The 14,731-nt window shown below is 52.4% G+C and overlaps 1 protein-coding gene across 2 annotated transcripts; it reads left to right on the top strand.

The window, feature by feature from the left end:
- Positions 1–5,748: 5,748 nt before the first annotated feature.
- On the top strand, positions 5,749–14,518 carry YBX1 (Y-box binding protein 1). Of its 2 annotated transcripts, none has more exons than XM_074161705.1 (7): positions 5,749–6,109; positions 6,490–6,553; positions 10,673–10,706; positions 13,062–13,151; positions 13,374–13,676; positions 14,063–14,145; positions 14,253–14,518. In XM_074161705.1, exons 1-7 carry the CDS (start codon positions 5,953–5,955, stop codon positions 14,485–14,487), a joined length of 966 nt encoding a protein of 321 aa, XP_074017806.1. In that variant the 5' UTR covers positions 5,749–5,952; the 3' UTR covers positions 14,488–14,518. The 2 variants fall into 2 exon arrangements, with proteins under 2 accessions (XP_074017806.1, XP_074017805.1); XM_074161704.1 differs by having other exon boundaries at positions 5,809–6,109; positions 14,241–14,518.
- Positions 14,519–14,731: the final 213 nt, after the last annotated feature.

Here is a 14,731-nt window from a genome sequence, read left to right as displayed (position 1 = left end):
AAATATTTGTGCAGCGCACATCAGTTAACGTGCTTGGGGACAGGTGAGAAGGGCTATAGCATCCTCAGCAACGTGCGTTATCCCTAACTGGTTCCACTGGGAACACTTCATGTGCGGGGTATGGAGGGACATGGCTGCTGGGCTTTTGTGAAACGGGAAAGAAAGGGTGAAAGGAGCGTGGCAGAGCCGTGCTCCACCAGCTCCTTTACTCAGCAGGTAAATAAGGCTGCCTGGAGAGAGGTTCTTGGCATCTTGGGAGTCTCCAGGACCTTTCTACACAAAGCCTTATTGAAGCACAAGAAGTTGGTGTGGCACAGACTTCCGTTGCCGTGAGTTCACTGGGCTCTGAGATGAGTTTTGTTGTAAAGGAGTGTTTGTAGAACCTCCCCTGGCCCATCACGGCACTGGGACCTGGGGCTGTTACGTGCCACGGGTGCTGTGAGGGTGTTGGATCAGGGCTTTGGGGTGGGAAGCAGAGAATGACCATACTGCAGGAGTAGAAATTTCACTGAATTTCACTGAATTTTTAGAGTTGGAAGGGACCATGAAGATCATCTAGTCCCACTCCCCTGCCGAAGCAGGATTGCCCAGAGCATGTCAGAGCATGTTACTCAGGGCTGCATCCAGGCGGGGCTTGAAGATCTCCAGAGAAGGGGACTCCACACCCTCCCTGGGCAGCCTGTTCCAGGGCTCTGGCACCCTCACCGGAAAGAAGTTTTTTCTCATATTTGAGTGGAACTTCCCATGTTCCAGCTCGTGCCCGTCGCCCCTCGTCCTCTCACTGGGAACCACTGAAAAGAGTCCGGCTCCCTCCTCCTTCAACCCACCCTTCAGATACTTATAAGCATTGATAAGGTCTCCCCTCGGCCTTCTCTTCTCCAGGCTAAAGAGCCCCAGCTCTCTCAGCCTTTCCTCATCAGGGAGATGCTCCAATCCTTGAATCATCCTCGTTGCCCTTTGCCCCTACTCTTTCCAGTAGCTCCCTGTCCCTCTTGAACTGGGAAGCCCAGAACTGGATGCAGTATTCCAGTTGTGGCCTCACCAGTGCAGAGCAGAGGGGGAGAATGACTTCCCTCGACCTACTGGCCACACTCTTCCCTACGCAGCCCAGGATTCCATTGGCCTTCCTGGCCACAAGAGCACATTGCTTGCTCATTGTCATTTTGCTGTCTGCCAGGACCCCCAGATCTTTCTCTTCAGAACTTGACTCCAGCAGGTCCACCCCTAACCTGTATTGGTGCCTGACATTCTTCTTCCCCAGGTGCAGGACCCTACACTTTTCCCTGTTGAACCTCATGAGGTTCTTCCTTGCCCAGCTCTCCAGCCAGTCCAGGTCTCACTGGATGGCAGCACGGCCCTCTGGGGTGTCAGCCACCCCTCCCAGTTTGGTATCATCGGCAAACTTGCTGAGGATACGCTCTGTCCCCTCGTCCAGGTCGCTGATGAATATGTTGAACAGGACTGGACCAAGTATTGACCCCTGGGGGACACCACTGGTTACAGGCCTCCAGCTTGAACCTGCGCCATTAATCATGACCCTTTGGGTCCTGTCACACAGCCAGTTCTCAGTCCACCTCACTGTCCCTTCATCCAGCCCACACTTCCTTAGTTTCCCAATGAGGATGTTATGGGAGACTGTGTCAAAAGCCTTGATGAAGTCAAGGTAGATGACATCTGCTGCCCTCCCCTCATCCAACCGACCAGTTATAGCATCATAGAAAGCTATCAGATTGGTCAAACATGATTTACCCTTGGTAAACCCATGCTGCCCACTTCCAATAACCCCCCGCTCTTCAACTTGTTTGGAGATGACATCAGCTCTCCTTATCCAGCGCGGTCACAGAGAGCACGGGTGAGGCTGCAGGTTGGTGGAAAAACTGATTTTTCTTCTGCCAGCCTAGGGCTGGAAGCTCATCTGCCTCCTGGGGGGCTGTAAACTGCCCCTCCTCGGGGCTGGGCTGCAGCATGAGGTTGCTCATCTAGTAGATTAAATATAAAAGGGTTGGGACAAAGTCCGTTGTGTCACCTGCAGGGGCTTTGTCCCACCCGGGCGCGTCCCAGGGCAGCAGGAGTGGGTTGTGTGGGGCTGTCTCGGGGAGGTGCGGTCTGTGCCTGTAGCTTGTGAGAGTGAGTGCTGACATCCTGGAGGACAGATCCTGCAGGCTCTGGCTTTGTGTGCTCTTCTGTCTCCTGGCTGTTTAAAGTTCTCAAAGCAGGCTCTGGCTGTGGGGGCTTGAGTCCTCAGCACAGGAGGGACATGGACCTGTTGGAGCGGGGCCAGAGGAGGCCACGGAGATGCTGGGAGGGCTGGAGCCCCTCTGCTGTGAGGACAGGCTGAGAGAGTTGGGGGGGTTCAGCCTGGAGAACAGAAGGCTCCAGGGAGACCTTAGAGCCCCTTCCAGTCTCTCAAGGGGCTCCAGGAAAGCTGGGGAGGGACTCTGGATCAGGGAGGGGAGCCCTAGGAGGAGGGGGAAGGGTTTGACACTGAAAGAGGGGAGATGGAGCTGAGATGTGGGGAAGAACTTCTTTGCTGTGAGGGTGGTGAGAGCCTGGCCCAGGTTGCCCAGAGAAGCTGTGGCTGCCCCATCCCTGGAGGGGTTCAAGGCCAGGTTGGAGGGGGCTTGGAGAAACCTGGTGTGGTGGGAGGTGTCCCTGCCCAGGGCAGGGGGTGGCACTGGATGGGCTTTAATGTCCCTTCCAACCCAAACCATTCTGGGATTCTCTGATTCCCAGTAGGGAGGGGAAAACTGGACCCAGATGACAGCTGTGAGATAGAGGTGACCAAAAAGGGACAAACTCAGCAGCTGGTCCTGCTCGGGAACCGTGTCCGGATGCTCCTTGCCCAGGGGTTTGGGCAGGAGCTGGGCTCCAGCGGGGCGGGGGGGCTGTGCCGATGCTGAGCTCTGCTGTTGGCGCTGCTGGTACCCAAATTCACTGTAATTTTTCACCAGGGAAACCAGCGTATTTCTGGGTCTGGGCTCAGCAGCGCATTCTCAGCCTGATGTATTTATGTCACCGCGATCAGCCGGTCTCACTGCCCGCAGAGCAGGGGTCACAGCGCTTCCCCAAGTTAATTAACAGCGGCCAATTCATTACAACCGCTTTGAAAGTCATTCCAGTGGCTAATTATATCCCATTACGTGTCTCCATTTGATGCTGAACGTGAGAGTTTCAGCTTTCCAACTTACGTACCTTGCTGTTCCTTATCTGCTGGCTGAAGGTTCTCCGAGAGAGCACATTTTTGGGTTTAATTCCTCTGGGATGAAGTCCCTCTTCAGTAACGTTGTAGGTAGCAAGTCCTGGAACCTCCTGCCTTAGAGCAGATGATGGATCTTCTCTCTCTGAGCTCCAGCATCTTTCTCCAGCCGTGGATGGTGCAATGGAGACGGTGTTTCTGATTCCCTCTTTATTCATCTGAGGATCAGGTTGGCCTCTGGGCCCTGCAGGGTTACCCCCCACCAAGAGACTGCTGTGTGGTGGAGTATGGTCTGTTCCATCAGGTGGACCACATTTTCTTCTGTAGGTGCACAGCCCTGACATCCTCACAGCCTTCGTCACTGAGATTTGAAGTTTTCTCCCCAATTTTCTCCCTCTAGAGCCTCTCGCACGGGGGATTCCCCATTTGCCATTATATTTTAAGAAGTATTTTTCAATGGACTTACTGAGCATCATCCAGTTTTGATATCATTCTAGTTTCTATATCAAGATCGTAATCCTGATGCAGATCTCTTGTGGGATCGTATTATTGTTTTAAAGCTTTTTCCTTCATTAGCTGAGTTGGAGACTTCATGGAGGAGATAGTTCCCCCTCTGCTCTGGGGAAACCCCACCTGGAGTATGGCATCCAGCTCTGGGGCCACCAACATCAGAAGGACACGGACCTGTTGGAGCGGGGCCAGAGGAGGCCACGGAGATGCTGGGAGGGCTGGAGCCCCTCTGCTGTGAGGACAGGCTGAGAGGGTTGGGGGGGTTCAGCCTGGAGAAGAGAAGGCTCCGGGGAGACCTTAGAGCCCCTTCCAGTCCCTAAAGGGGCTCCAGGAAAGCTGGGGAGGGACCCTGGATGAGGGAGGGGAGCCCTAGGAGGAGGGGGAAGGGTTTGACACTGGAAGAGGGGAGATGGAGATGAGATGTGGGGAAGAACTTCTTTGCTGTGAGGGTGGTGAGAGCCTGGCCCAGGTTGCCCAGAGAAGCTGTGGCTGCCCCATCCCTGGAGGGGTTCAAGGCCAGGTTGGAGGGGGCTTGGAGAAACCTGGTGTGGTGGGAGGTGTCCCTGCCCAGGGCAGGGGGTGGCACTGGGGGGGCTTTAAGGTCCCTTCCAACCCAAACCATTCAGTGGTACCAAGTTAGCGTGTCAAGACCTATCTTTGTTGTTGTGGGTTGACCTTGGTCCCATCCGAGCCCCTCACCTGGCCAGGGTGTCATGTGGGGAACTGGGTTTTGTTCTTCACGCTGGGATGTGGAAATGGCAGTAATTTGTGGGTGATGCTGGAAGGGCTGATCCCAAGGGGATGCACGTTGGTCGCAATGGATGGGGGTCTCCATCCAACCCTATCGCTGGATACACGGTGGGGCGATGGGTCAACTCCCAGTGACCTTCTTGGTGGTTGCTGGTGACTTTTCTCTCCTGTTAGGTGGGAGGTGTCACGGAGCCAAGGGCAGGGCTCTGAAGCTGTGGCCAACAACCACATTTCTCAAGTGCCCAAGGAAAAGGAGTTGGTGGCTGGGGATGCTGGGTTTCTCCTGCACCGTCCCTCTGGGGAACCCAGCTGAGATCTTGGATCCCTCTGAGGCGCCATAAGGTGAAGACACGGGATAAAGAACCCATCGGTGATGGATCCCCCACCACCTGGGTGAGGAGAGGGGCTCGGGGTACGGGGGCTGTCCCGCTGTCACCCCCCTCAGCGCCACCGGGAAGGGCGGGATGGTGAGGAAAAGGCTAATTAGAGACCAGGCTGTTACGAGCCCTGTGGCCCGGGGCTACAGCCTGGCTCTCCCGTGGCCCAATTAGCCCGGGTGCAATTAGCGCCCCCGCCGTGTCCCTGTCCCCTCCTGGCCGGGGCCGGCACGGGGCTGGGGCCTCCGCCGGACCCGGCCGCCCCTTCTCAGAGGGGTGATCACACTGCACCTAATTAAGTGTTCCAAGCAGCTCCGCCATGTCTCCCGGTCCTTTCCCGCCGTTAATTAACGCACCCAGGCTCCTCCCTTCTCATAATGGTTTTACTGAACGGGAGCCCCCGGCCCTTGTACCGGGGCCGGAGCGGGGGCCGCCCGTAGCGTGGCTCTGCCCCGTGTCCTTAAACCCAGGGGGAACGCCGCCAGCGCGGCCGTTGGGCCGGGTCCCGGTAACGCCGGGGCGGCGGCGGCCGCTCGGATGGGATGAAGGGGACCGGGCGGCCCGGGCGGAGGGGCCCAGGGGGCGGCGGGACGGGAGGGACCGGGCGGGGGCGGGAGGGGGCCGGGGGCACCGGGCGCCGCAACCGCCACATGGTCGCGCGCACTTCCCCGGTCGGGCCCGTTGGAGGCGGGAGCGGCGCCGGCGACCAATCAGGGCGCGGGGGCGGGGATTTCGAGTAGGCCGGTAAGAAAAGCGAGCCTGGCAGCCGCGGGCGGAGCGGCCAATGAACGCGCGCTCCTGAGGAAAGGCAGGCGCCTCCGCCAATAGGCGTTCCGCGAGGGGCGGTGGCCTGGAGGGGAAGAGCCAATGGGGTCGCTGGCCGCTTAACGGACGGGCCGAACGGCTAATCGAGTCGCGCGCGGGCGGGGCGCGCGGGGTGGCTAGCCGGTACGGGCCGCCATTGTGGCCAGTTCGATCGGTATCGGGAGCGGAGAGCGGAGCTCAGCGAGCCCGGAGCAGGGAGCAGCCCCCCCACGGCCGGCCTCAGTCACCATCACACCGCGGGAGGCGGCGCAAACAGCCAGTCACCACCACCGTCCGCACCGAACAGCCGCCGCCATGAGCAGCGAGGCCGAGACCCAGCCGCCCGCCGCCCCCGTCCCCGCGGCGGCCCCCGCCGCCCCCGCCGACTCTAAGCCTAACGGCGGGACCGGGAACGGGGGCAGCGGCCTGGCCTCGGCGGCGCCTCCCGCCGGCGGGGACAAGAAGGTCATCGGTGAGGGGACGGGGGGGGGGGGGGGGGGGGCTCGGCGGCGGTTGGGAGGCCCCGGCGGCGGCGGCGGCGCGATCCACCACCACCCCCCCCCCCGCTCTCCCCGCGCCATGGCTGAGGGGCGGCGCGAGCTCCCCCTCAGTGAGGGGCGGTGCGCGCGCGGCCGTTGGGCGCCCTCTCTCCCCCCCCCCCCCCCCCCCCCCCCTCCCGCGCGCGCCGCCGGGCCCCGCGTGTCGGCGGGTGGGGGCGGGGCGGCTCAAAATGTCCGCCACGCGGGGGCCTTTGTGTGCGCCGCCCCGCCACGTGCCGCCTGACGCCCGCCCCTCTCTCTTCTCCCCCCCGCACCCCCCCCCCCCCCTCCCTCCTCTCGCCCCCCCCTCCAGCAACGAAGGTTTTGGGAACAGTGAAATGGTTCAACGTGAGGAACGGTTACGGCTTCATCAACAGGTGAGGGGGCGGCGGGGGCGGGGAGGGGGGGGGCGGGCAGCGCAGACGTTGGACCCGAGTTCAAGTGCGCTCCTGGGCCACGCGGGCTGCCGTTGGGGGGGGGGGGGGGGAGGGGAGGGGCTCTTCTGCCTTCGTCACCTCTGTCACCCCTCTTGGTCAACGCGGTAAGGTGTCTCCTACCTCCACCCCAGCATCTCCCACCCCATCGGGTTGGCTTCTGGTGCTTGAAGCCCCCAGCTCTGGGGCCACCAACATCAGGACGCGGACCTGTTGGAGCGGGGCCAGAGGAGGCCACGGAGATGCTGGGGGGGCTGGAGCCCCTCTGCTGTGAGGAAAGGCCGAGAGAGTTGGGGGGTTCAGCCTGGAGAAGGCTCCGCGGAGACCTTGGAGCCCCTTCCAGTCCCCAGGAAATCTGGGGAGGGACTCTGGATCAGGGAGGGGAGCCCTAGGAGGAGGGGGAAGGGTTTGACACTGAAAGAGGGGAGATGGAGCTGAGATGTGGGGAAGAACTTCTTTGCTGTGAGGGTGGTGAGAGCCTGGCCCAGGTTGCCCAGAGAAGCTGTGGCTGCCCCATCCCTGGAGGGGTTCAAGGCCAGGTTGGAGGGGGCTTGGAGGGAGCTGGTGTGGTGGGAGGTGTCCCTGCCCAGGGCAGGGGGTGGGAATGGTCACTTTCAACCCAAACCATTCTATCAGTCTTGGCCTTGCTGTCAGTGAATTTATTTTCATGGTAATACTAATGATGTTAAGATTATTTTTTTAGTGATTGTTTAGGTTTTTTGTTTTCTTTTTCCTTTTAAGGGTATATAAAAGTCTGCTGGGTGTTAGCACAAACAAAATACTTGTTTAAACCCTTGCATGAGGTTCAGTCGCTCAATGCAAGAAAAAATGGCTTTGAGCGCTTGGTAGTTAAAAGCACACTCTTTTGAGGAAACCCTGAATGTATGGGGAAACAAGCAAAATTCAGATTTCTTTTATATTGCAAGACCACAGTGTTTAAAGGGGTCTCAAGAAACAAATGCCTAAAATATTGTTTTTATGACAGTAGCTTATTTTAAAGGAAAATTGGAACACTTAAAAGAGTTGTGTAAGTATATAAAACAGGCATATCAGGGAAGTTATCTGGTAGTGGGAGAGTCCTGGAATTGCTCTGCAAACCAGTTCTGGAAAAGCGAAATCCTGGTGCCTGTCAGTTTGGGGGGGCCTCGCTGTGGGTTGTTTTGCAGAGTCCAAATTCCAAAGAACTGTCCCCCCCAAACACCTCATACCTTAAACCCCGAGTTTCAGAATTTGCAGAAGACTTGGGAACCCCTCTTCAGGGAAACAAGCGTAGATAGTGATGCTTTTATTGGGCCTTTTATTTAGGTTTGTTTTAAATATTGCATTTGTTTTAAACTGTCTGTTACCTTCTGACCCAGTCTTAAGTGTTTGCCAAGCTCCTTAATTGGTTTTGTGCCTGTAACTTTAAAAACTTGACTCTGAGTCTGCCCAGTTTGCATTCTTCATGTAGGTTTTAATGTGAAATGTTGTATAGTTGTCGATGGCGTAAGCTTTAGCGTCTTTGGCTTTTGTAAACGCGTATAAAGTCATAGGCCGCAAACTCTACCTCTAGGGAAGGCTTTTTTCCTGTTTCCCTCAGTAGTGGAAATGCTCAGTGATGTGAGTCAAGCACGGAAGCAAGAGCAGCTAGTTAAGACATCCGAATGGCTTCCCCAGTCATTAATTTGGCAGCTGTTTAATCCCTGAGGTTGCCATTTTTAATGAGAAACCCAGCGTGATCTCGTGTTATCAAGAGATTAGAGCCGCAGCCTGAGAACCGGACTGGAGGACATTTCCTCAACTCTGGAATCTCTCTGGCTTGCTGCAAGGGGAACTTTGCGGGTGCTGCTGCCCTTGCTTGTCTTTGCTTCAGCCGGGTCTGCTTGAAGCTAAAATTAGCTTTGGAAATAAAAATGTAGCTTTGCTGTAGGTGCATGTTAACTTCAAGTAATTTGTGCGTTCTTCTAATGTTAAAAGTGCGTTTCTGTTCTGAAATGCTAGTTTGAATTCTGAGCATCTGTCAGTTTTTTCTCACAGTTGTCAAAATAACAAATGGATGTGCAGGCCACATCCTCTTGGTCCTTGTACCATAATTGGAGCTGCACATCAATGTCTGGCTTTGTATTTAGTGCTCTGCCGGACTCAACAGCGGCCTTTTCTTAATCCGCATGCTTGCCTGGTGCCTTTTTTTATTGTGGTGTTAAAGGTGTGGAGGGGAGAATCATTTAGGTCAAAGATAAGCTATGGGGCTTGCTGGGCCCTCAGAATGGGGGTTTCTCTTGTACCATTCCAAGTGTTCTTTGAGAAGGTGGTGGCTGTGACTGTTGCACCATCCAAGCGGCAGTGCACCTGCTGGAAAACACCATCAGGAATCACAGGGCAGGCACTGGGGTTCAAAATTGACCAGTAGATTATTTTTTTCTTTTAACTAACCATGTGTACACCTTGAGCTTTATCTGTGTAACTGAGCCATTTGTTCATGTAAAACTTCAGTGTGCTCTTAAATGGAAATTGCATTTTCAAAATAACTTTAAAAACAAGCATCTGGTGGGGTTGTCCAGAATCAAACCTGGGCAAGAGCATAGAGCATGTGCACTTCCAGAGCACAGGTGATGAGCACTTCCTACCACCATTTTTCAGTTGAGAGTGAAGGAACGTGCTATGCGTTTTTAGTTTGGGTGGGTTTTTTTGTTGGTGGGTTTTTTTGTTGTGGTTTTTTTTTTTTTTTTTTTTTAGCTGAAAACCTGTTACTTGTCTCCCCTGAAGGTTTTCAGATTTTGGAGCATCTGGTAGGAGATCTTGCATTGTGAAGGTGAAAGTCTTTAGGCTCAGGCTTTGCAAGGGCTTCTGGATGCTGCATCCTGGGCCCTTAGAGATAAGCTGCCTCATGGTGATGAGACTGGCTCTGCTTTGTTGCCTTTTGACTACCTTTTTCCAGTAACCTTTGAGGCTTGTAGGCATCAATTCCGGGAGGGAACAAGGTGACTTACTTTTACTGGTGCTGATTAGCCATAGCTTGGATTGAGTTTTTGAAAACGTCTTAATTTTCATCCTCGTGTTTTAAAGCCAGTGGTGAGGAACACCTGGCTTATCATTTAAAAAAATAAAAAAATATTGTGGATTCTGTCTCCCATACCTGTATGCTCTCCACTTTTGAGCACGTTTTAACGCAAGCTTGCTTTGCGATGTCTTTAACCAGTCATTCTAGGAAATAAAAGCTGCTTTGCTATTGATTCAAACCGTTCCACAGACCAATGAAACTAACACCGCAGCGAGGCTCAGTTGGTACGACGCGAGCCTGAATGTATGGCTGTGAGTTTGGTATGAGTGGTGGAAACGGCACAGGGGCTGTTTCGGCTCTGCCTCTTAATTACAGAACAGAAACTCTCCTGATTCGGTACCGTGTTGTGGTTGCCCAGCCTCAGCGTGGTAACGGTGGAAACCGTACCATGCTCACGCTGAAGGATGCTTTTGGCTCCCTGTCGGTGCAGACCTGAGCCTTTTTTTGTTTCTTGGGAGGGGAGAAACCCCCAGTTCTTCCCTCTCTGTGCTCACAAACGCAGCTTGACCAACCCTGCTGCCCTCAGTAGCCAGCTAGTGGTGTTACTGCTTTGGTGAAGGAAGCATCGAGGCTGAGAGGATGTAGCTCTGGAGAGATCCCGCGAGGCCCCGGTGGTGATACCATCGCTTGTTTCAAAGATTGCAATAGCTGATCTCCCGTGCAGAGCGCTACCACAAGTGATGGACCAGTCACTGTCAGGTGTTTGTTCTTCTTCCAACGTCTCCCTCGGTGGGACGTGAAGGATAGAGAGGTGTGCAGGAGGGAGAAAGAAGGCTTTCACATGTGATTTACTGGGCTTCAGTGTGTGTTCTGAACCTTGTGTAGGTCACCTGACAGTCCCCTCACTGCCTGCAGGAAGCTGGTAGGGGACTAGTTGAGAGCAGGTTGAGGAGCAAGGCTGATGCTGGAAGCTAGTTAGTTGTCTTGACAGTTTTGTCCCCACCCCAAGCAACTGAATTTGTAAACTGGGCTCATTTTGTGTGTGTTTCATACATGAATTTCAATTTTCTGTTGTCTTGCAGGAATGACACCAAGGAAGATGTGTTTGTCCATCAGGTAAGATCTCCTTGAAACTGGAACAGGCTACCTCTCTGAAACTTGCTATGCATGGCCTGTGTAAGTAGGATTGAAGTTGTGAAAGAGCCTCACGCTTTTCCAAGAACTCTTATTTGAACACAAAGAACTGTTATTCGCTACTGGATTGCAGGTAGAGCCTGCTTGTGGCTGGGGGTTTTGCATATCCACATCCATCCATGGCGAGAACATGAGATCTGTGGGCTTGAGCAGGCTGGTATCGTACAGTGATAAAAACTGATGTCTGCAAGTTCAGTCTGACGTGGGGGATAACTGTTTGAAGCCCAGTTGCCTGGTGGATTCATGTAGTTCTTCGCAAGCATATGGAAATAAGGTTAAATGAAAAGCTTGCAGCAGGGAGAGAAATTAATTGGGCTCTAATAGGGACGAAGTGCCAGTGAAGAATTTTTTTTTTCTAGGCAAAACTTCTGTAGAATGTATTGCTCCAGGCTTTCAATAAAAACCTGAGAAATTTTAATAGGTACTTCTTCAATTAAACAGAGATGACAGAGACGTACACTTAAGTATAATTTCCAGGGAGCATGTAAACCTCTGGAAACTAGAGCAGAGTGAGACTGTGCACTACACCTGGGCCTCCTTTCGTGGGGCAGGTTGGCCTTAGTTTAGTCCTTGGTGTCTGACTTGTGAGTTGCGGTGATCAGCTCTGTGGTTTTTTACCCTGTGTGTCTCAGGATCTCTTGTGAAGCAGCCCACAAAGAGTTCTTAGTGGAGCATGGTTTATGTCTGGCGTTTAGGAGTCCCTGGATTGTTCTTTTGTTTCGGGTTAAGGATATACTGCTGGTGGTGTAAGCAAAGGGAGGAAAAGTGACCCCTGGAAAGAGTTTTGACTTGAGTTTGATTTGCCAGCTTTCAGCTTCTTGCTTGTGCTACGTCTGAATTGCCTGCTATTAAAATGTGGAGGCATTTATTTATAAAAGGTTATTCTGTAATGGGCAGTGGAGAAAGGCCAAGTGACTCCGCTGTGTTTCTGTGTACCGAGGCAGGAGTATATACCCTGAAGGAAAGCTTTCGGACTTCATTACTCGGTTTGCAAGTAGGGTAACCTGTAAGTGACCTTGAATTAATGTCACATTTCAGGACTTGCCATGTAACTACTGTCATTGTTTCTAAAAGCAGTGATTTGTTGTAATGTAATAATTCTCATGGTAAAATGGTTTTTAGGGGTATAATTTGAAAGAAACCAGCTTGTTTTATGAGTTACAGCTGTGTGTGCTTTTTCCCATCCCCATTACCAAGCTCGGCTCTCGTGAAGAGGTGTGAGACTCAGCTGCTCTTATATTAAGGCTTCCTGTCTTTTCCTAAAGTCACTGCTTTATAGGCTGAGACTTGGGGCATGTTTTTCCATAGATTTTGTTCCATTTAGGGAGACAAATCTAGTCAAATTCTGTTGCTGGTAATTTTTGTAAATTCATTACACTTGTATTACTCTTCAGTTAGTGTTTGATAAGCAGGATGTGGCTGAGAACGGTGCACGCTGAGTATTAACTCATCTGTCAGAAAATTAATCCTCTGCTGAACAGCACAGAAAATTCAGTGTTTTCTGGTAACGTCGTGTAACGTGCAGATACCAATACAAAGGCTCGTCTGGTGCTGACACCTTGGAAGTGGTACTGCTTGGTGAATAACACACAGAGTAGATTTGTGATTAATTGGTAAATATTGTGGCTGAAGCAATGGTATTGGAAGCCTCAGAGAAGGAAATATCTTAATTTCTGGCCACCGATCTGCATAGCGTGGGACATGCAGGCTACACAGGGTTTAGTGATGGTTTTTATCACAGTTAGGTTGATGGTTGGACTAGATGATCTTAAAGGTCCCTTCCAACCTAGACAATTCTATGATTCCGTGTGGTTTGGGAATGGCAGAGGGCTGGAAATCTGAGTGTGTAATTGGAAAGGCTTATATACGGGTATATGTGCTTCAGAGGAATGTATAAATACTATGGGGGTGTTTAATGCTAAACTCGGGTTAGGAATACTAGGGCCAGTGTGTATTTCAGGGTTGGGGAGTGTGTGTGTGTTTTCAAACTGCTTTTTCAGCTGTCAGGCAGCATGTTTGCAGATGTGTTCAGTCAATGGTAAAGCCGTTGCATGTTTCAAATAGGCCAGAAGTACAGTAATAAAGGTAAATTTTATGACTTCCTGGATTTCCAGTGATTTAATTGCTTTTTCAGGAGTATAGGTCTTCCTCCTAAGATATTAAATATTCAAATTCCTTTATCTTTTTTTTTTTTAAAAAAAAAAAGGTCTTCAGATATGCTAAGTAGTATTCTCATGCTGTGCCTGTAAAGGTAATTCTGTGCTGTTATGTTGTTAGACTGCCATAAAGAAGAATAACCCCAGGAAGTACCTCCGCAGCGTGGGAGATGGAGAGACCGTGGAGTTTGATGTGGTTGAGGGAGAAAAGGTAAAACCTGTCTCTCGGGTGTTAGAGTGTGCGCGGAAAAACTGGTCTGCAGGCTTTGGTGTGGGGCCTGTGGTTTGAGTCGATGCCTGGTGGCATCCAGGGAGATGAATGGCTTTTCATTGCTTTACAATGTGATGTAAATCGTTGCTCGGTGCTAAATTATATTATGCTGTAAGTGATTCGATGCTGACTCTTTTACCTGACGCTGTCCCCGCTCTTTAGGGCGCGGAGGCAGCTAATGTGACAGGTCCTGGTGGCGTTCCAGTGCAAGGCAGTAAATACGCAGCAGACCGTAACCATTACAGACGATATCCACGTCGTAGGGGTCCTCCACGCAACTACCAGCAAAACTACCAGAATAGTGAGAGTGGGGAAAAGAACGAAGGAGCAGAGAACATCCCAGAAGGCCAAGCCCAGCAACGCCGTCCCTACCGCAGGCGGCGGTACCCACCTTACTATATGCGTAGGCCCTACGGGCGTCGACCACAATATTCCAACCCTCCCGTGCAGGGAGAGATAGTGGAGGTAATGTGTTTTGCTAAACTGGCTTGATTGCTTTGGAGCAGGGTGACGGGGCACGGCTTTTTGCTGCTTTTTGTAGATACTCAAGATGATTTTGGTAAGGTTTGGCAGTAAAACGTTGGATAAAACAGAAGCTGAGGGTCTTGTGTTTCGGCTTTTAAAAAATGGAGTGTCTTTGGATTTGCATTGACTTCCTGCACGGTTAACTGAAAGAAACACAAATCCTGATAGTGCGTACTTGTGTGCCCTAGGAGCGCTGCCCACCTTGTTGTACGCATCAGATTTAATTTTAACAGCCCCTGTACAGCCATCTTCCTCACAGTTTGACGAGTTGGGCGTTACTGGGCTTTGCATGCGGCTACGGTGGTTTGTTGCCTGATGTCTTGCAGGGTGCTGACAGCCAGGGTGCAGGAGATCAAGGCAGACCAGTCAGGCAGAACATGTATCGAGGTTATAGACCACGATTTCGCAGGTATGCTGCAGATCAACTTTGTTTTCTTTAACCTTGCCTTTTAGCAACAGAGACAGAACATGGCGATGGTCAGATGCTGCATTGTTAAAGCCTAGCTTGACTTTCAGGGGTCCTCCTCGTCAAAGACAGCCGAGAGAGGATGGGAACGAAGAAGATAAAGAGAACCAAGGGGATGAGACCCAAAGTCAGCAGCCACCTCAACGTCGGTACCGTCGTAACTTCAACTACCGACGCAGACGCCCAGAGAACCCTAAACCACAAGATGGCAAAGAGACGAAGACAGCCGAACCACCAGCTGAGAACACGTCCGCTCCCGAGGCCGAGCAGGGCGGGGCTGAGTAAATACCGGCTTAACATCTCTACCATCATCCGGGTGCGTGTCCGGGGGTTCTCGGGGATACCGTTTGATGTCCCACTTTTCTTTGCTTTTGATGCTTTCCTTGAATTTTTGCCTTAAAAGGTTCTGGACTCTTCTTGCTTGTGTGTGTTGTAGCCAAACTGCCTGCACATGTGAGCACAGTCACTAATGTCCGCAGAACCCAGCTGTGAGGCTTCGCTCTACAAATGCTGCTTAATTGGCAGGACT

This window comes from Numenius arquata, chromosome 20 (assembly GCF_964106895.1).
Source record: "Numenius arquata chromosome 20, bNumArq3.hap1.1, whole genome shotgun sequence".
NCBI lineage: Eukaryota > Metazoa > Chordata > Aves > Charadriiformes > Scolopacidae > Numenius > Numenius arquata.
Note: the sequence above shows the minus strand (reverse complement) of the source record. Positions and strands in the feature narration are given on the sequence as shown.

Excerpts from the sequence above, each read along its gene's own strand:
- YBX1 (XM_074161704.1), top strand. The coding sequence starts at position 5,953 with ATGAGCAGCGAGGCCGAGACCCAGCCGCCCGCCGCCCCCGTCCCCGCG. Across the intron at positions 6,110-6,489 it reads CGGGGACAAGAAGGTCATCG|CAACGAAGGTTTTGGGAACA; the intron begins GTGAGGGGACGG and ends CCCCCCCTCCAG. Across the intron at positions 13,677-14,062 it reads TGCAGGGAGAGATAGTGGAG|GGTGCTGACAGCCAGGGTGC; the intron begins GTAATGTGTTTT and ends GATGTCTTGCAG.